Below are 20,123 nucleotides of genomic sequence, written 5' to 3'. Positions count from 1 at the left end.
TGAGCCTTTGACCCAGCCTGCCTCTTGTCTAAACACACTAGCTAATGGGTTTACTTGAGTAAAAGTAAAGATACCTTAATAGAAAATGAAGTAAAAGTGAAAGTCACCCAGTAAAATACTACTTCAGTAAAAGTCTAAAAATATTTGGTTTTAAATATACTTACGTATCAAAAGTAAAAGTATGAATCATTTCAAATTCCTTATATTAAGCAAACCAGACAGCACAATTTTCTTGTTTTTTTAAAATTTACAGATAGCCCAGGGCACACTCCAACACCCAATACAGCATTTGTATTTAGTGAGTCCACCAGATCAGAGGCAGTAGGGATGACCAGGGATGTTCTCTTGATAAGTGTGTGAATTTGACAATTTTCCTGTCCTGCTAAGCATTCAAAATGTAACGAGTACTTTTGGGTGTCAGGGAAAATGTATGGTGTAAAAAGTACATTATTCTCGTTAGGAATGTAGTGAAGTAAAAGTAAAAGTTGTCAAAAATATAAATAGTAAAGTAAAGTAAAGTACAGATACCCCCAAAAAACTACTTAAGTAGTACTTTAAAGTATTTTTATTTAAGTACTTTACACCACTGACTAAACCCTTCCTGTTTAAGGATTATAGTCAGGCAGGCCTTATCCACGGTCACCATGATGTTGGGTCCTGTTACCTAGAGCACAACTGAGTCCGGCTGCCTTGCGTAGTCCATCCAGGCTAAGGCAGATGGTGTCTCTCTCCCTCTGGCTCTGCTCCTTTAGCCCCTCAGACCCCAGCATGAAGGCCAGGCCCTTGGAGCTGCCTGCCATGCGCCCCGTCAGGGGGGTGGACAGGGTGTCCATCAGGTTCTTCCAGCAGCCAATCAGGATGTAGCGGGCAAACACTATGCCTGAAATAATATCAATGAAGGTTGAGTGAGTGAGTGAGCCAGACACTTATCTGTGCATTGACCAAGACCCATATGTATGAAACAGGATCAATGGGGGTTGAGTCACACCCTTAAAGCTGCCTCTGTTTTGGTAAAAAGCTGAGGAATGTAACAACTCTCAAATTCATAGACAGTGCTAGGATGCAAGGACTGACCATCCATGATATAAACATTATAGTTTTAACCATGTGTTGAGGCTATACAGTGTTTGTTTACATCTACGTTGTTTACAAACATTGGAGTAAAAAATACATATTTTGGGTTTTGATGGGGTGACAGTTGAACTAAGCTCATTAGGCATTTATGAGTTATATTCTTCAAGAATGGATGGGTATACAGTGCATTCGGAAAGTATTCAGACCCCTTTACTTTTTCCACATTTTGTTTTAGTATTCAGACCCTTTGCCATGAGACTCAAAATTGCGCTTAGGTGCATCCTGTTTCCATTGATCCTCCTTGAGATATTTCTACAACTTGATTGGAGTCCACCTGTGTTAAATTCAATTGATTGGACATGATTTGGAAAGCCACACACCTGTCTATATAAGGTCCCACAGTTGACAGTGCATGTCAGGACAAAAACCAAGTCATGAGGTCGAAGGAATTGTCCATAGAGCTCCGAGACAGGCACAGATCTGGAGAAGGGTACCAAAACATTTCTGCAGCATTGAAGGTCCCCAAGAACACAGAGGCCTCCATCATTCTTAAATGGAAGAAGTTTGGAACCACCAAGACTCTTCCTAGAGCTGGCCGCCCAGCCAAACTGAGCAATCGGGGAAGAAGGGCCTTGGTCAGGGAGGTGACCAAGAACCTGATGGTCACTCTGACAGAGCTCCTCTGTGGAGATGGGAGAACCTTCCAGAAGGACAACCATCTCTGCAGCACTCCACCAATCAGGCCTTTATGGTAGAGTGGCCAGACGGAAGCCACTCCTCAGTAAAAGGCACATGACAGCCCGCTTGGAGTTTGCCAAAAGGCACCTAAAGGACTCTCAGACCATGAGAAACCAGATTCTCTGGTCTGATGAAACCAAGATTGAACTCTTTGGCCTGAATGCCAAGCGTCACTTCTGGAAGAAACCAGGCACCATCCCTACGGTGAAGCATGGTGGTGGCGTCATCATGCTGTGGGGATGTTTTTCAGCGGCAGGGACTGGGAGACTAGTCAGGATTGAGGCAAAGATGAACGGAGCAAAGTACAGAGAGATCCTTGATGAAAACCTGCTCCAGAGCGCTTAGGACCTCAGACTGGGGCGAAGGTTCACCTTCCAACAGGACAACGACCCTAAGCACACAGCCAAGACAACGCAGGAGTGGCTTTGGGACAAGTCTCTGAATGTCCTTGAGTGGCCCAGCCAGAGCCTGGACTTGAACCCGATCGAACATCTCTGGAGAGACCTGAAAATAGCTGTGCAGCGACGCTCCCCATCCAACCTGACAGAGCTTGAGAGGATCTGCAGAGAAGAACGGGAGAAACTCCCCAAATACAGGTGTGCCAAGCTGGTAGCATCATACCCAAGAAGACTCAAGGCTGTAATCGCTGCCAAAGGTGCTGCAACAAAGTACTGAGTAAAGGTTCTGAATACTTATGTAAATATAATATTTCCGTTTAAAAAACCTGTTTTTGCATTGTCATTATGGGTTATTGTGTGTAGATCGATGAGGGGAAAAAAGGATTTAATACATTTTAGAATAAGGCTGTAACGTAACAAAATGTGGAAAAAGTCAAGGGGTCTGCATACTTTCCAAATGCACTGTTCATCATTAATATAAAGTTCAAAACTGTGTGTAGCAACTAAGGATTCTAGCTTTAAAGACAGCATAAGTAGTACATCCAGCTGTGTAGACTATTGATCAAGAACCATGCATAATACAGTATGAATGAAGGTTTAGTGAGCCAGACCGTCATCTTTGTATTGACCAAGACCTATGCTACAGCACAATGGTGTTGAGTCAGACCCTTAAAACAGGATATGGGTATTGACAAAGACCCCATGCCTGAAAAAGCAGTAATGGGAGTTAAGTCAGAACCGACACTACATCCATCTGTGTATTGACTCAGCAGCTCTGTAATGTGCTGTTGCCTTATTTGCTCAGAGGCAGTGAACAGACAGGCAGTAAACAACAGTCCCGTTAGACACCTTGAGAGATTTAAGCACTCTAAAAGGCACTCTGTGTGACAATAACATTTCATACAGGAAATAAGTAGAACTGACAACGGTCCCTTTTTTCTCTGTTCCATGTTAATATAGTCGGCCCTGTTGATTATGTGTACATAGCTAGCTTATTACATGAAAGCTTTGAAAGTCTAATGGGAAACTCAGCAGCTGTTGCCATGGTAACGAGGTGGCTCGAGTGCTCGGTGGTGCATCTTTTGTTCTCAGTGGTAATAAAAGAGGTAGGCAGATGCTGGCAGCTCTCCATTCTCTCCCCTGTGAAAGACACAATGAGAACAATATATATCTCTCTCCATGTAGAGAGTACAGCATCTAGGCCAGCGTTCCCCAAACTTGGTCCTCAAGACCCCAAGGGGTGCACATTTTGGTTTTTGCCCTAACATTACACAGCTGATTAAAATGATCAAAGCTTGATGATTAGTTGATTATTTCAATCAGCTGTGTAGTGCTAGGGCAAAACCAAAATGTGCACCCCTTGGGGTCCCGAGGACCGAGTTTGGAAAACCCTGATCTAGGCACATGTATGCAACCCTGGAAACCAGGGTTCAGTCCCTGTCTCCACCCTTCCCACTTTGGCTCCTCCTAATCTATATCCCCCGATGTTTGAATAAAGCAAAAATGCCGCACCAAAAATACACAATACATTATGACTAAATATCGACGCAAAATATAGTCAAAAACTATCTTGGATAAGCGACTCAGAAAGGACAGCTTGGGGTGTCAGTACCTGGTGGTGTCAGTACCTGGTGGTGTCAGTACCTGGTGGTGTCAGTACCTGGGGGTGTCAGTACCTGCCATGAGGGTGTCACTGCCACTCTTGTCACAGCTGAAGGGGGACTGTGTGTTGGCCTTACGGATCAGCTGACCTCCGATGGCACTACTGCCCAGCCCATCGATGTCTGACCAGAGACAGACAGAGAGAGAGAGATAGAGGACACAACGTGATGAGAGCCGTCAGAAAAACATAGCAGAACATTTCAAAGACCCAAAGGAGCATTATGTTAATATTTTTATGTCGACATATAAAGAATCCTCATGAATAAAGCAGTGTGGGAGAGCTGTGTCCCCTCCTACCAGTGAGCATGGTGATGAGGGGTAAGGAGTGTTCCTCTGGTGAGCCCCAGTAGCCAGCCTCCCCCAGCAGGTTCCTGTCCAGCACCTGGAGGTAGAGCTCCTCGATCCAGGCCTGAGACAGCACCACCAGCACCCCACTGCTCTGGATGAGACGAACAAACTCTTTCTGCAGCAGGAGAGAGAATTCAATTGGGATACCAGGAAGCCTGGTGGGATCGCTTCAAAATATATAAACCCCATAAACAAAATAATTGGCTACAGTACTATATGGTGTTCAGCTGATCACAACACTTGTCTTCAGGAATCCTCTCTACCATACACAGGGGATTTCAGCTTTAGTGCACCAACAGATTGACTCCACCACCACTCACCAGGCTGACCAGCACGGGCATGGGCCTCCTGCGGTAGCAGTCCTGGCAGCAGAGTTTGAGGCTGAGGAGCAAGGCGTAGTAGGAGACCAGGTAAAGGCCGTCTGCGTTCATCAGGGCCTGACAATTCAGGTTCTCACTGCCCTCGTAGCCTGGTGAATGGATGCCACCTGGAAGAGAGGGTCAGATACAGGGTCAAATAGAAACCATTGATGAAACTAGGACAATTAAGACAATTATCTTACCTCGTATCCCCATCAGAAGATTTAAAATACTAAATCAGATACTATAATTACAATGGGACTTTCAATGACTTCTCCACGGATATCTGAAGTTCTCACTTCCTCTCTTCATTATCTCATGCTATCTCCCCTCATCTCCTCTCTCTGTATCTCTTACCCGCCTGTAGGCCGGAGCAGAATGTGGAGGAGAAGTTCTGCAGGGACGTGTCCACGTCTGTCGTGCTGTGCATCCCCAGCAGGCGAGGCAGCAGGGTGGCCAGAGACTGGACAAAGAGCCGGGCACTCTGCTGGTCAGCCTCCTGGTTCTTCAGTAGCTTCAGGGACAGGGCTGCCGTTCTCAGGGAGCGATGACCGGGACAGTCCCTGGGTGTCTGCTCCTCATCGGCCAGGGAGCCGTTATCAGAGCCCATGTCTGACACATCAGAGCGGCCCGAGTCCTTCTCCGCCGCCATGGAGTACTGGTCACATGAATCAAACTCAGTGCGCGACATCTCCCCCTCGTCCACGCTGAAATTGCTCTCGCTGTAGCGCGAGCCGTGGGAGCGCGCCCGGGCATCTACGGACAGGAAGTTAGTGATGTCGGGGTAGACTAGCGCATGGCTGCGCTGCACCACATCTGGGGGTCCTCCGGGCTCCTCACCCGGTTCCCTCACACAGGGGTGTAGCTCAGGGTCAGGGTCAGCGTCCGGCCCGCAGGAGGAAGGCGAAGGCAGCCGGGGTTCCTGCCCACATTCCTCCCCCTCTGGAGTGGTCTGTCCCAGCTCCCCATCCAGAGTGGTCTGGCCCGTATCCGTGGTGACGCTGATGCTGATGTCGGGGCTGCGCTCCGTGGCGGAGGTGGCAGAGGGCTCAGAGGGAGCGTGCTCAGACGAGAGGACGTGGCGCTGCCAGCGGAAGTCCGCCTCGTTGATCTCCATGGACTCCCGTGTGGATTCTGCCGCCTCTTTCAGCTCGTCCAATCGGCGCAGCAGCATGCGGGCCTGTTCTGACTGTAGGCCACGCCCATGACTCAGCTCGTCAAGAGCTCCCAGGAGGGCACAGGCACACGACACTGAGGAGTAGCATGCTTCGATGCCCCCCTTCATACAGGCCTCTGTCATGCCATCCATCACCCTGTAGGTACACACAGACACATCATAAACACTACGTACCCGTTTACAACAGTACTACTTCCTTCTCACTATAGTACATGATGTATGGGTTACAGGCTTATACAGCAGGCAGAAGCATTTTTTTAACACAAGGTTATACTGGTAAATAAAATAAGAGAATGTGGGTCCTCACAGTTTGAGCAGGTCCAGGTGAGACTTCCTCTTGGAGAAGGACCTTTTCCTAGACTCAGGCTCTATCACACAGGGACCAGCCAGGTCAAACAAGCGCTGAGGACTTCCCAGAATCTACAAAACGCATACAAACAAAGACACTTCAGTTCATTTTTGTTCATCGCATCCCCTCTGCAACACTCAAACTGGTGCAGCAACATTCCACTGTCTAATTCAATTGATTGGTGGATCTATAAACATTATGTTAGGGGATTTGAGGTGACTGGTGAACAGTGAGCAGTCTGGGACTCTGACCACCTCCTTCATGATCTTGATGGCCTCCACGCGGTGCTGTGGCGGGGGATAGAGCAGGATGCGGTGGTACAGCGACTGCAGAACAGGCTTCATGGACTCCACACAGCCCACCAGACGCACCAGCTCAGCAGCCACGTAGCAGATGGTCCGCACCACCGGGCCGATCATGGCGGGGGTGGTGGAGGAGCAGCCGGATCCCCGGCCCTGGTCAGACACACCACCTAGAGAGGGGTCCAGCTCCTGATACCCCCCTCCGTGGCCATGGGCCGAGGTGATGGTCTTGTCGTTCACAGGGTTTCCCATGATCACCACCAACGACGGGCAAAGTTGCTTCCTGAGAGAAGGGGACAAGACATGTAACGTGTTTTATGTAGACAGATCATATGGTAACACTATACTTGAAGGAGCCTACTTTATGAAGTGCTCATATTCTGCTTATGAATGTGGTATTTACAGTGCCTTCAGAAAGTATTCAGACGCCTTGACTTTTTCAACATTTTGTTACGTTACAGCCTTATTCTAAAATGTATAAAATTATTTTTTTACCCTCAATCTGCACACAATACCCCATAATGACAATGCGAAAAACAAGTTTATAATAAAAAACAGAAATAACCTTATTTACATAAGTATTCAGACCCTTAGCTATGAGACTTGAAATTGAGCTCAGGTGCATCCTGTTTCCATTGATCATCCTAGAGATGTTTCTACAACATGATTGGAGTCCACCTGTGGTAAATTCAATAGGTCTGCTAAATGACTAAAATGTAAATGTAATGGAAAGGCACACACCTGTCTATATAAAAGGTCCCACCATTGACAGTGCATGTCAGAGCAAAAACCAAACCATGAGGTCGAAGGAATTGTCCGTAGAGCTCCGAGACAGGATTGTGTCGAGGCACAGATCTGGGGAAGGCTACCAAAAAATGTCTGCAGCATTGAAGGTCCCAAGAACACAGAGGCCTCCATCATTCTTAAATGGAAGAAGATTGGAACCACCAAGATTCTTCCTAGAGCTGGCCACCCGGCCAAACTGAGCAATCGCGGGAGAAGGGTCTTGGTCAGGGAGGTGACCAAGAACCCGATGGTCACTCTGACAGAGCTTCAGAGTTCCTCTATGGAGATGGAAGAACCTTCCAGAAGGACAACAGTCTCTGCAGCATTCCACCAATCAGACCTTTATGGTAGAGTGGCCAGACGGAAGCCACTCCTCAGTAAAAGGCACATGACAGCCCGCTTGGAGTTCGACAAAAGGCTTCTAAAGACTTTCAGAACATGAGAAACAAGATTCTCTGGTCTGATGAAACCAAGATTGAACTCTTTGGCCTGAATGCCAAGCATCACATCTGGAGGAAACCTGGAACCATCCCTACGGTGAAGCATGGTGGTGGCAGCATCATGCAGTGGGGATGTTTTTCAGTGGCAGGGACTGGGAGACTAGTCAGGATCGAGGCAAAGATGAATGGAGCAAAGTACAGAGAGATCCTTGATGAAAACCTCCTCCAGAGTGCTCAGGACCTCAGACTGGGGTGAAGATTCTCCTTTTCCCCAGTCAACAACCCTAAGCACACAGCCAAGACAACGCAGGAGTGGCTTCGGGACAAGTCTCTGAATGCCCTTGAGTTGCCCAGCCAGAGCCCGGACTTGAACCCGATCAAACATCTCTGGAGAGACCTGAAAATAGCTGTGCAGCAAAGCTCCCCATCCAACCTGACAGAGCTTGAGAGGATCTGCAGAGAAGAACGGGAGAATCTCTCCAAATACAGGTATGCCAAGCTTGTAGCGTCGTACCCAAGAAGACTCAAGGCTGTAATCGCTGCCAAAGTTGCTTCAACAAAGTACTGAGTAAAGGGTGAAATGTGATATTTCTTTTTTTTTCATTTGTAATACATTTTCAAAAAATGTCAAAAAACCTGTTTTCGCTTCGTCATTATGGGGTTTTGTGTGTAGATTTGAGGGGGGAAAACAATTTAATCAATTTTAGAATAAGAACAAAATTTAGAAAAAGTCAAGGGGTCTGAATCCTTACAGTTCAAGTCGGAAGTTTAGATACACTTAGGTTGGAATCATTAAAACTTGTTTTTCAACCACTCCACAAATTTCTTGTTAACAGACTATAGTTTTGGAAAGTCGGTTAGGACATCTACTTTGTGCATGACAAGTAATTTTTTCAACAATTGTTTACAGACAGATTATTTCACTTATAATTCTCTGTATCACAATTCCAGTGGGTCAGAAGTTTACATACACTAAGTTGACTGTGCCTTTAAACAGCTTGGAAAATTCCAGAAAATGATGTCATGGCTTTAGAAGCATCTGATAGGCTAATTGACATAATTTGAGTCAGTTGGAGGTGTACCTGTGGATGTATTTCAAGGCCTACTTTCAAACTCAGTGCCTCTTTGCTTGACATCATGGGAAAATCAAAAGAAAATCAGCCAAGACCTCAGAAAAAATATTGTAGACCTCCACATGTCTGGTTCATCCTTGGGAGCAATTTCCAAACGCCTGAAGGTATCTGTACAAACAATAGTACGCAAGTATAAACACCATGGGACCACGCAGCCGTCATACCGTTCAGGAAGGAGACGTGTTCTGTCCCCTAGAGATGAACGTACTTTGGTGCACAAAGTACAAATCAATCCCAGAACAACAGCAAAGGACCTTGTGAAGATGCTGGAGGAAACAGGTACAAAGTATCTATATCCACAGTAAAACGAGTCCTATATCGACATAACCTGAAAGGCCGCTCAGGAAGGAAGAAGCCACTGCTCCAAAACCGCCATAAAAAAGCCAGACTACGGTTTGCAACTGCACATGGGGACAAAGATCATACTTTTTGGAGAAATGTCCTCTGGTCTGTTGAAACAAAAATAGAACTGTTTGGCCATAATGACCATCGTTATGTTTGGAGGAAAAAGGGGGGGCTTGCAAGCCAAAGAACACCATCCCAACCGTGAAGAACGGGGGTGGCAGCATCATGCCGTGGGGGTGCTTTGCTGCAGGAGGGACTGGTGCACTTCACAAAATAGATGGCATCATGAGGAAGGAAAATTATGTGGATATATTGAAGCAACATCTCAAGACATCAGTCAGGAAGTTAAAGCTTGGTCGCAAATGGGTCTTCCAAATGGACAATGACCCCAAGCATACTTCCAAAGTTGTGGCAAAATGGCTTAAGGACAACAAAGTCAAGGTATTGGAATGGCCATCACAAAGCCCTGACCTCAATCCTATAGAAGATTTGTGGGCAGAACTGAAAAAGCGTGTGTGAGCAAGGAGGCCTACAAACCTGACTCAGTTACACATTTTTTACATTTTAGTCATTTAGCAGACGCTCTTATCCAGAGCGACTTACAGTTAGTGAGTGCATACATTTTTCATACTGGCCCCCCGTGGGAATCGAACTCACAACCCTGGCATTGCAAGCACCATGCTGAGCTACAGGAGGGACAGCTCTGTCAGGAGGAATGGGCCAAAATTCACCCAACTTATTATGGGAAGCTTGTGGAAGGGTACCCTGTAGCTCAGTTGGTAGAGCATGGCGCTTGCAACACCAGGGTTGTGGGTTCTTTTCCCACGGGGGGGGGGGGGGGGGGGACAGTATGAAAATGTATCCACTCACTAACTGTAAGATAAGAGCGTCTGCTAAATGACTAAAATTTTAAAATGTACCCGAAACATTTCACCCAAGTTAAACTATTTTATGGCAATGCTACCAAATAGTAATTGAGTGTATGTAAACTTCTGACCCACTGGGAATGTGATGAAAGAAATAAAAGCTGAAATAAATCATTCTCTCTACTATTATTCTGACATTTCACATTCTTAAAATAAAGTGGTGATCCTAACTGACCTAAGACAGGGAATTTTTACTAGGATGAAAAACTGAGTTTAAATCTATTTGGCTAAGGTGTATGTAAACCTCCGACTTCAACTGTATAATACTCCGAATGCACTGTCTGTATTATGAATGCATTATTAAGGCCGTATCTAGGTTCCCCTCAAGATAAGAAATCTGACTGATAAGGAGGCAGGTATTCAGACAGGGAAGCGTGACTGTCAGTATACTGTATGTGTTAGCCACAGCCAGGCCTTACCAGATCAGGTCTGTGAAGCCTCTGTTCAGGTGCATGGTAGGAGGACAGCTGCTGAGCATGGACAGGATGCACTCTAGGTAGAGCAGCTGGAGCAACTGGTTCTCACTGTGAAAACAAAGTCTCAGGCTTGTATCCCAAATGGCACCCTATTCCCTATGGGTTCTGGTCAAAAGTAGTGCACTATGAATGGAATGGGGTGGCATTTGGGATGCAGCCTCAGTGTCTCATCTTATTAAAAGCCAAGCAAGAAACATCTCTATATAACATTGCTGTAAAACTGAATCATGCTTTGTAGAGGTGACCTTTAAAACAGCTAGCAGGGTAGACAAGGTGGGAGCAATTATGTGTTTTTCGGATGAGAGAGAAACAAACAGTACAGGGCTATTAACTCTGCATAAAGCATAATTCTTACTGGTCAACCCCCTCCAGCTTCTCGCAGAAGACGGTTATCACAGTCACGACGTCCTCACACAGGGAATGTGCAGTGGGAGACACATCTAAAAACATACAGGCCAACAACCATTACCGAGACATCACACTCAGGAGAACAAATGCAACTGATAACATACCTTATTAGCCTAACTATGTTAACTACTTAAAAGTATTTGAGGTGCGATTCCAAGCTTGGCGTTTGAACTTTTGGGACAATTCCATTGGGTGCATTGTCCAGGGCAGGGCTCTCCTACCCTGTTGCTGGAGAGCTACCATACTCTAGGTTCACTCCAACCCTAATCTAGCCCACCTGATTCTAATCATTAGCTGGATGATAAACTGAATCAGGTTAGTTTCAATTGGGGTTGGAGCAAAAACCTACAGGAGGTAGCTCCCCAGGAACAGGGTTGGAGAGCCCTGCTGTACAGTATGGTGCAAGGAAGAGACATGTGTTTTTGCTTTTATTCAATTAGTTTAAGAATTCCCTTTATAGTGATTCCAAGTTTGGAGTTTGAACTTTTGGGACTATTCCATTGGGTGTATTGTCCAGGGAAAACTAAATGAAACGTAGCTCTGTTTGACAAATGTATTTGACCCAGGTCTGACAGAACAGTTGAACCACCAGACACACTGCATCACCCCCTCGTAATAGTCTCATCTCTCCCACTTTTAGACGTGGACTCTGGAGGTATGAATCACCCAGCCTTGCAGTAAAAGATGTGTGATGTCTAAACAACCTGTAATCACTGCTTCATAAAAGGGACATTATACTCCCTTGGAGGTATATTCCACCTGGCATGTGAAGGGCAGTGAAGGCTTTTGCTATATAACAGGGCTATAAAGTACCTCTGTGCTGGTGTGTGGGCACTGGCGGGTCCTCGCCATCCACTCCCTGCACAGACACACAAGACAATATTATAGACTTTCAGACACTGTATGGTGGATTCACTTCACCTATGATTATGCATTCAATGCATTCCCCTGCATATTCACAGCAGCAAAACAGTCTGCCAAAATGTATAGAACACAGTACAGGACATCTGTATTTTATGTAGCTATTTAATGAGGTGATTACAAGATCTCATATAAGCGCTCAAGTGTGAAATTAAGATGTGCCTCACTCTAGAACGCCTCCCTGCCCAACCCAACCCAACCCATCCTATATTCATTCCTTTTGCTTCTAATCTGAGTGGGTGATAATGTGAGAGGTCAAAGGTGCCTGGGGTGGCTGACCTGTCTGTGTCGGAGCTGCAGGGCGAGGTCCCCCAGGATCTGGCTGAGGGTGGCCCTCACGGCCGTGTTGATGCTGCGCTGGTGACAGCTGGACATGTACGTCTCGATACACACCTGGAAGACAGCAGGACAGGAAACAAACACATTACAACAGAGCAGGGGGCTTACCGTTACACCCAATGACTATAAATGAAGGTAAAACCTCTTTCAAGGCAAAGCTGGCTGGATTGAAGAAAGTCTGACATCAGGAGTGAATGAAAATATAATCTTTAAACACAACATCACTGTGAGATAGCAACATCAACCAAATTGAATTAAAGCAAGTGATATGCCAAGCCTTGAGGAGACAGTATAGGACACATAATTGCTTTACCGTCACTTCACTGAAAACGAATTGGCTCCCTATTTAAAAAGAAGATGGAGAACAAGCTATGAAGGAAAAATACAGGAGTTTTGGTGCAGGTACAGCTAACTAGCGCAAAAATTATATTGCGATATTGTCAATACGATACAATATATCGTAAAAAATAATATCCCGATATGTATCTGTATAAATGTTTCCCCCATCACTAGATGACACACAGCTAAAGGCCCAGCAAACGAAGCATGACTGGAACATTCTCTTAAGCCTCTCTGCTTAGTACTGGAATAATGAAAGCAGGTGTCACCATTCAGAGGTTATCAGGCAGGTGAGATAGAACAGAGAGGGAAATGTGTTTTGTCTCATCGTTCACACCTTATCTGCTGGATCCAATCTGAAATGAGACTCCCAGTCCCTCTGGCAATTAACATGCAGATTAAAATGTGAAAGTCAACTGCTATTATTCACGTCACTGTTCTGTTAACCAAGAGTCATCCTCGTGCATTTATAATCCACCCTGAGCAGTGATTCATGGTATTAATCAACTATACGACTAAAAGCAGATTTTAATAGCTTGGTCAGTCCAATTATGAGATGACCGCCCAGACCAATGACTGTATAAATTAAGTGACCAGACCAGACCAGTTCAGCTGGGTTCCAGGGACAAAGGTCAAAGGTCAGAAGGCAACTTCAGTTCCTCAAATTTGATTCCAAATATCAACTCTGTAGTTCTCAAAATAGAAATGAAATGTCTCTTTCTTTGGGGTACTGCATCATGAAGTATAGTCATAGTCAAGGTCACATCTCAAGGAGTGTGTTGACACTAGGGAAAGTGATGATCCCACAGACATGCATCTGTTAGCACTGTGAATGACAAATACTGTAAACATGCGTCACTCTTTGTATCCTGGTCAACCTGATCCCAGACGAGTAGATCTGATAATAAAGACAACTCTTCCTATCTCTCCCCCCTTCCTGGTGCTGACGTAGTGGAAAGACCACTTCAGACGTCGGTGGCCTTTAATGAGAGGTTTCCATGGCAACCAGACCAACGAGATTAAAGGAGGAAAGAGCACCTTGTTTGACCTGGTTTTTAAAGGTTACAGAGAGGAATTAGTTAGGGACTGTCAAGGTCCTCTGTCTGTCCTGTCTGTCCTCACATTGTGGCTGCAGGGCTCGCTCTGTTCCAGGGATGAGGAAGAGAGGGGCATGGAATATCTCTGTGACACGTCAGCAAAGAGCAGGATAAGAAATACATGAAATTCATCATTAAAATGTATCCCAAAATAATCACGATAATTGAGTTACCTGTAAAGATGTAGACATTCTAATGTGTTAGGAAAGAGTGGGATTTATAAGTTCTATGCATCTTAACATGCAGGGATAAAGAGGGTAATCTCCATTCAAATTAAAACCCTCAGGGTAAACAACATGATTTTACACCTTCTGTTCCCGGTGCCAGATCGACGGAGCATTACATCCAGGGCTGCATTTGGTCCAGTTATTTATGAGCTGCTGTTAACAGTACAAGAGCAGAGTTAATAGGTCTGCATACACAGACTCAGTTTGCTGCTAGCAGAACTCAGCTAGGCGAAGCGACCGTCTGGAAAACAACCTGCTGAAGACCAAAACGTCACACAAAATGTTGTCATAATATACACTGAGCATACAAAACATTAGGAACACCTTCCTAATATTGAGTTGCAGCCATTATTATGAGCTGTCCTCCCCTTGGCAGCCTCCATTGATGGAGAGCTATACTTTCATATTGATGAACTCTCTGCACTCTATACAAAATATATGCTTCTTTAGAAGTCAGTGACCGATTGATCTACATACATAAAGAATACATTAGATTACCATGACTGTTATTACCATAAACATCGAATGCATAGCAGCAACACAGAGATTCACATTTGTGATGGATGGTCCTCATTAGGCTGTTGCTAGCAGTAGCAGGGAGTTGATGCTACTGAGGTGGTGTTTTGTGGCACATTATGTCAAGAGTCAGCCTTAATCAGCAGCCTGGCACCAGGCTGAACAGATACAGACCAGACCTGGGTCCAAACAATATCCATTTTCTTTCAAATTACTGTGAGTATTTGACTGAGCCTGCCTGGAGTGTCAGAGGGGGCAGGGGGGGGGGTTGCACTTTTGGGACTATTCCATTGGTTCCATTGCCGTAGGTAAGCTCAATTAAGCGCAGCTAAAGTATTTGAAAGAAAACCAATACTATCCAGATCTGAAATAGACAGACACATCCAGCAGGTTGACACTGGCTCTCTGGCTCCCTGTCCTCCCTTCGCATATCAGTGATACCTCCATCAGGCTTACCTCAGCAATCCTCAGGATGGAGTCTCCGTTGATCTCAAAGGTGGAGGAGTATGTGATGCAGAGAAGGACCTGTAGGGCAAGGAGACAAAGGCTTGTAAAACTCCCATTGAACTGAACAGGGAAAGAAGATTGGGGGCAGCTGCATAAAGTCAAGGCTCTCTAGCCATTACAGATATCATAGAAATAATCCTCTCCACCAGGAAACAGAAACTCTGTATAGAACAAACACAATGCCTTGTGTGACTGTGGAAAAAAAAATGTACTGTGGCACTGCTGTCAAAACAGACAGCAGCACTTCAAATACTCAGCATAGCACTGAGTTTAAAATACATTTAGCTAGAAGTATATATTTACTGTGTCTTTTGACAACAGTGCTTTTTCGCATTGTCATATCTGGGGCCCTGTGCCTCTCTGAGGATGAAGGAACAATAGGATCTCAGGTAAGTGTGGAGCAGAAGACAAATGACATGGTTACCCAGAGTAGTCTTACAGGGACATGGTTACCCAGAGTAGTCTTACAGGGACATGGTTACCCAGAGTAGTCTTACAGGGACATGGTTACCCAGAGTAGTCTTACAGGGACATGGTTACCCAGAGTAGTCTTACAGGGACATGGTTACCCAGAGTAGTCTTACAGGGACATGGTTACCCAGAGTAGTCTTACAGGGACATGGTTACCCAGAGTAGTCTTACAGGGACATGGTTACCCAGAGTAGTCTTACAGGGACATGGTTACCCAGAGTAGTCTTACAGGGACATGGTTACCCAGAGTAGTCTTACAGGGACATGGTTACCCAGAGTAGTCTTACAGGGACATGGTTACCCAGAGTAGTCTTACAGGGACATGGTTACCCAGAGTAGTCTTACAGGCAGAATGAACACCACACTGATCTTATAGTAATAACTGTGTGGACACTAGAGACATATGAGGTGCAGCCCACAAACAGCTATTAGTAAAGTAGGCAGTAAAATAATCTACAGTTTTAAAAAAGTACAAAAAGTGGCATGATCATGAGAGCCACAAAAGCAATCCGCAAGAAATCAATACAGTACTGTGAATTGGTGTGCACATGGCAAAGACGACCTTTCAGTTCTCACATTTTGAACAACTTTGGCCAGATTTACTACACCTGCAAGTGTTTGCCTCAGTTCAAAATGGCCCCCAATTGAACATGTTGAAGTCCAGTTAAGTCTTGCTGTGTGACATGATTTACTGGATGCCCCATTCTGAGGTGGCTCTGTGCCCAGTACTGTACGATGCAGAGAGAGAAGTGTATGGTGGAGCATAATAACTGCAGAGTGATTTGTGGCAAACTGAGACCGCACGTACTGTATCCATGAGTACAACTGACTGGCAACAAGCCAGGGGCTGGTCCTGGCTTCATTTTACTACCTGGGGACCCTTAGTGCAATACAATACAACACAATACACCGGCAGTCTTCGCACATCGGCATCAACAGAGGTGAAAAAGTCAAATTCTTCATTGGATTATAAAGTATACTCCTTTAATCGATGTTTGGACCAGCTATAACAGAGACTAAGTCATCTGATCGCTTTAATAATCCCAGTGTGCAGAGAGGACTGACCTTCATGACCTCGACCTGCAGGTCCTCGTGGAGCATGGGGGTCACCCTCACTGCGTCCAGCATCTGACTCAACAGCTGGCTCTCCAGAGCCTCAGTCCCCACGGCCACAAACCTGTCCTCACACAGGATCTTCTGCAGTCAAACCAGGAGGAGTAGGATGGAGAACGGTACAAAATGGAGGAGAGAAAAACACAGGCAGAAAATGTATACTGTGTTTAGAACATCAGAATTCACGCCAACAAAGAATAATGCAAATTAAGCTTCACTGAAGGGTAATAGGTTGGGTCTGCACCAGTAATGCTTGTAATGAACCTACATTTCCTCTCAGAATGTACTGTAGTTTCACAAATGCATGGATAGTCAAAGCAATGACCTTTTCCTGTACCTGGTTCAACCACATCTGCTGTTTTGTACAGTACATTGTTGCTGCATGTATAGCTGCTGGACTGTACCTGCATTCCTGTGAGGGCAGTCTGGGCCAGCTTTGTGTTCTTGGACTCCAGTGCTAGCTGAAGAGGGAGAAGGCATCTTTCTCTGCAAAGGCAAACATATGATTAAGCTACCGAGAGAAAATATAAACAGAGTGGCAAAGCTTTCATATTTAGGATGGAGAAGGTTGGATTGAGGGCTCTCTGACAATATTACCTGTGGGGCTTTCCAACAAGAGATTACAGCTAACATGTACACATTAAACAAAGCAAGAGCAAACAAAGCACGCAAAAAAATCTGATGCCAAAACCAAGCAAAAACAAGAACGATACTTTCACATCAACCATGTTTCAGGGGACAGGCTGGGAATTTACTATTATAAATCCCAACAGACTACAAAAAGAGACATTTAATCTCATATTGATCTGTCTGAAATCAAGGCCACAACACAATCCCTATTTATTAATGGCATTTTAAATCATATATTTTGGGAGAATTCTTGTTGCTGCTTGCACTCAAAATAATATGGCTGATGCAGAAAATCAGAGAAACTGAAAAGCTTTCCTTTTCAAGAACATTGCAGGAAGGAAGATACATTTCCTTTGAAGGAAAGCAAAACAGAGGGATTGAAGATGCCAGCTTTTCCCTTTTTACAAAACGTACATTTCGTAGTGGCTACAGGGAGCAAGTGTTCTTAACTAGACGTGTTCATTCTGTTTAATAAGGAGAAGTCTTCTCTCTAAGAATCAAACTCATGCGTCATGCTGAGCAAAACTGATCTCCACAAATCAAATCAAAGTTTATTGGTCACATGCACAGGATACAGGGTGTAAACAGTACAGTGAAATGCTTACTTGCAAGCTCTCCTCAACAGTGCAATACACATTAATAAAAAAAATCACAATAGGTATCCTGCCACGTACAGTGAGGGAAAAAGGAATTTGATCCCCTCATGATCAGTCTATAATTTTAATGGTAGGTTTATTTGAACAGTGAGAGACAGAATAACAACAAACAAATCCAGAAAAATGCATGTCAAAAATGTTATAAATTGATTTGCATTTTAATGAGGGAAATAAGTATTTGACCCCTGTGAAAAACATGACTTAGTACTTGGTGGCAAAACCCTTGTCGGCAATCACAGAGGTCAGACGTTTCTTGTAGTTGGCCACCAGGTTTGCACAAATCTCAGGAGGGATTTTGTCCCACTCCTCTTTGCATATCTTCTCCAAGTCATTAAGGTTTCGAGGCTGACGTTTGGCAACTCGAACCTTCAGCTCCCTCCAGAGATTTTCTATGGGATTAAGGTCTGGAGACTGGCTAGGCCACTCCAGGACCTTAATGTGCTTCTTCTTGAGCCACTCCTTTGTTGCCTTGGCCGTGTGTTTTGGGTCATTGTCATGCTGGAATACCCATCCACGACCCATTTTCAATGCCCTGGCTGAGGGAAGGAGGTTCTCACCCAAGATTTGACGGTACATGGCCCCGTCCATCGTCCCTTTGATGCGGTGAAGTTGTCCTGTCCCCTTAGCAGAAAAACACCCCCAAAGCATAATGTTTCCACCTCCATGTTTGATGGTGGGGATGGTGTTCTTGGGGTCATAGGCAGCATTCCTCCTCCTCCAAACACAGCGAGTTGAGTTGATGGCAAAGAGCTCGATTTTGGTCTCATCTGACCACAACACTTTCACCCAGTTCTCCTCTGAATCATTCAGATGTTCATTGGCAAACTTTAGACGGGCCTGTATATGTGCTTTCTTGAGCAGGGGGACCTTGCGGGCACTGCAGGATTTCAGTCCTTCACAGCATAGTGTGTTACCAATTGTTTTCTTGGTGACTATGGTCCCAGCTGCCTTGAGATCATTGACAAGATCCTCCCGTGTAGTTCTGGGCTGATTCCTCACCGTTCTCATGATCATTGCAACTCCACGAGGTGAGATCTTGCATGGAGCCCCAGGCCGAGGGAGATTGACAGTTATTTTGTGTTTCTTCCATTTGCGAAAAATCGCACCAACTGTTGTCACCTTCTCACCAAGCTGCTTGGCGATGGTCTTGTAGCCCATTCCAGCCTTGTGTAGGTCTACAATCTTGTCCCTGACATCCTTGGAGAGCTCTTTGGTCTTGGCCATGGTGGAGAGTTTGGAATCTGATTGATTGATTGCTTCTGTGGACAGGTGTCTTTTATACAGGTAACAAGCTGAGATTAGGAGCACTCCCTTTAAGAGTGTGCTCCTAATCTCAGCTCGTTACCTGTATAAAAGACACCTGGGAGCCAGAAATCTTTCTGATTGAGAGGGGGTCAAATACTTATTTCCCTCATTAAAATGCAAATCAATTTATAACATTTTTGACATGCGTTTTTCAGGATTTTTTTGTTGTTATTCTGTCTCTCACTGTTCAAATAAACCTACCATTAAAATTATAGACTGATCATGTCTTTGTCAGTGGGCAAACGTACAAAATCAGCAGGGGATCAAATACTTTTTTCCCTCACTGTATAAAGGAAATCATTAGCATGCCATATCTAACTTCACCCCAACCTTTTCACAAACCAACATATTGAACATCAAATGACAAATTCAGCATAAACTATAATTAGATAAAGAGTACGATAACTTCAGTATTACTAGATGCACTTAAATTAATCATAACCATACAAGAACACGATTATTAGGCTCCCAGTCAATTACAGTGCCAACTTATTTCAGAGTATGGACTAAGCCTCTCTGAGAAGGTTCAACTCCATGGATTACTGGTATCAAAGGGGATGGAAAGATATTTCCCTCTGAGGCTGCTTCTGGTCTGTCATGGCTATACTGTGTAAATATCTAATGTTGGTGCAGTGTAGGAGTTATGCAACCACTGGTCAGTGTGCAGGTCACTGAGCCTGAAAACCCACTGTATATGACTATATTATTAATACCCGAGGCTCAGACTCATCATACCTACTGTTAACTAGTCATGTTATTGATGTTAGGGAAGGAAGTTTCACCTATTGATTCAATTGCACGGCAGTAGAAGACGAGTGCCATGTGTTTCAAAGGGGGCAGTCAGATCATTGATGGAAGCTAACTGAGCTGACAAATTAAATCAGGCTACTGAACTTCGAATTAAAAGATCTGAGGTGAAACCTCAAAGAAGAACACAATGGGGTCAGGCAATGGGATTCTTGACAAGCTCCTGTAATAGGCTACCACTAGCACTGCCAGACTAACATCACAGGGCACACAAGGCAATGAAAAGGTCTCTACATGACCAGACAGCATTCCAAATAACAGGGCAGCAGGCGTA

The 20,123-nt window shown here is 44.9% G+C and overlaps 1 protein-coding gene across 1 annotated transcript in view; it reads right to left on the bottom strand.

Moving 5' to 3' along the window:
- The window catches only part of LOC311100782 (brefeldin A-inhibited guanine nucleotide-exchange protein 3-like), a gene marked incomplete at its 3' end in the record, with an annotated part of 42,872 nt that overhangs the window by 20,002 nt on the left and 2,747 nt on the right, over window positions 1-20,123 (bottom strand). Inside the window, exons 3-16 of the mRNA XM_084141744.1 lie at window positions 16,856-16,937; window positions 16,404-16,535; window positions 14,817-14,885; window positions 12,122-12,235; window positions 11,735-11,780; window positions 10,869-10,953; window positions 10,457-10,561; window positions 6,360-6,690; window positions 6,064-6,176; window positions 4,937-5,892; window positions 4,541-4,707; window positions 4,170-4,335; window positions 3,887-3,994; window positions 665-880 (exon numbers count right to left, since the gene is read on the bottom strand). Of these exons, the coding sequence (XP_083997870.1) occupies window positions 665-880; window positions 3,887-3,994; window positions 4,170-4,335; window positions 4,541-4,707; window positions 4,937-5,892; window positions 6,064-6,176; window positions 6,360-6,690; window positions 10,457-10,561; window positions 10,869-10,953; window positions 11,735-11,780; window positions 12,122-12,235; window positions 14,817-14,885; window positions 16,404-16,535; window positions 16,856-16,937 (2,690 nt within the window). The remainder of the gene's footprint in view (window positions 1-664; window positions 881-3,886; window positions 3,995-4,169; window positions 4,336-4,540; window positions 4,708-4,936; window positions 5,893-6,063; window positions 6,177-6,359; window positions 6,691-10,456; window positions 10,562-10,868; window positions 10,954-11,734; window positions 11,781-12,121; window positions 12,236-14,816; window positions 14,886-16,403; window positions 16,536-16,855; window positions 16,938-20,123) is intronic.

The sequence above is a fragment of the Coregonus lavaretus genome (genome assembly GCF_964263955.1).
Source record: "Coregonus lavaretus genome assembly, chromosome: 25".
NCBI classification, from domain to species: domain Eukaryota; kingdom Metazoa; phylum Chordata; class Actinopteri; order Salmoniformes; family Salmonidae; genus Coregonus; species Coregonus lavaretus.
The sequence above is the reverse complement of the archived record's forward strand: the minus strand, read 5'-3'. Positions and strand labels throughout refer to the sequence as shown.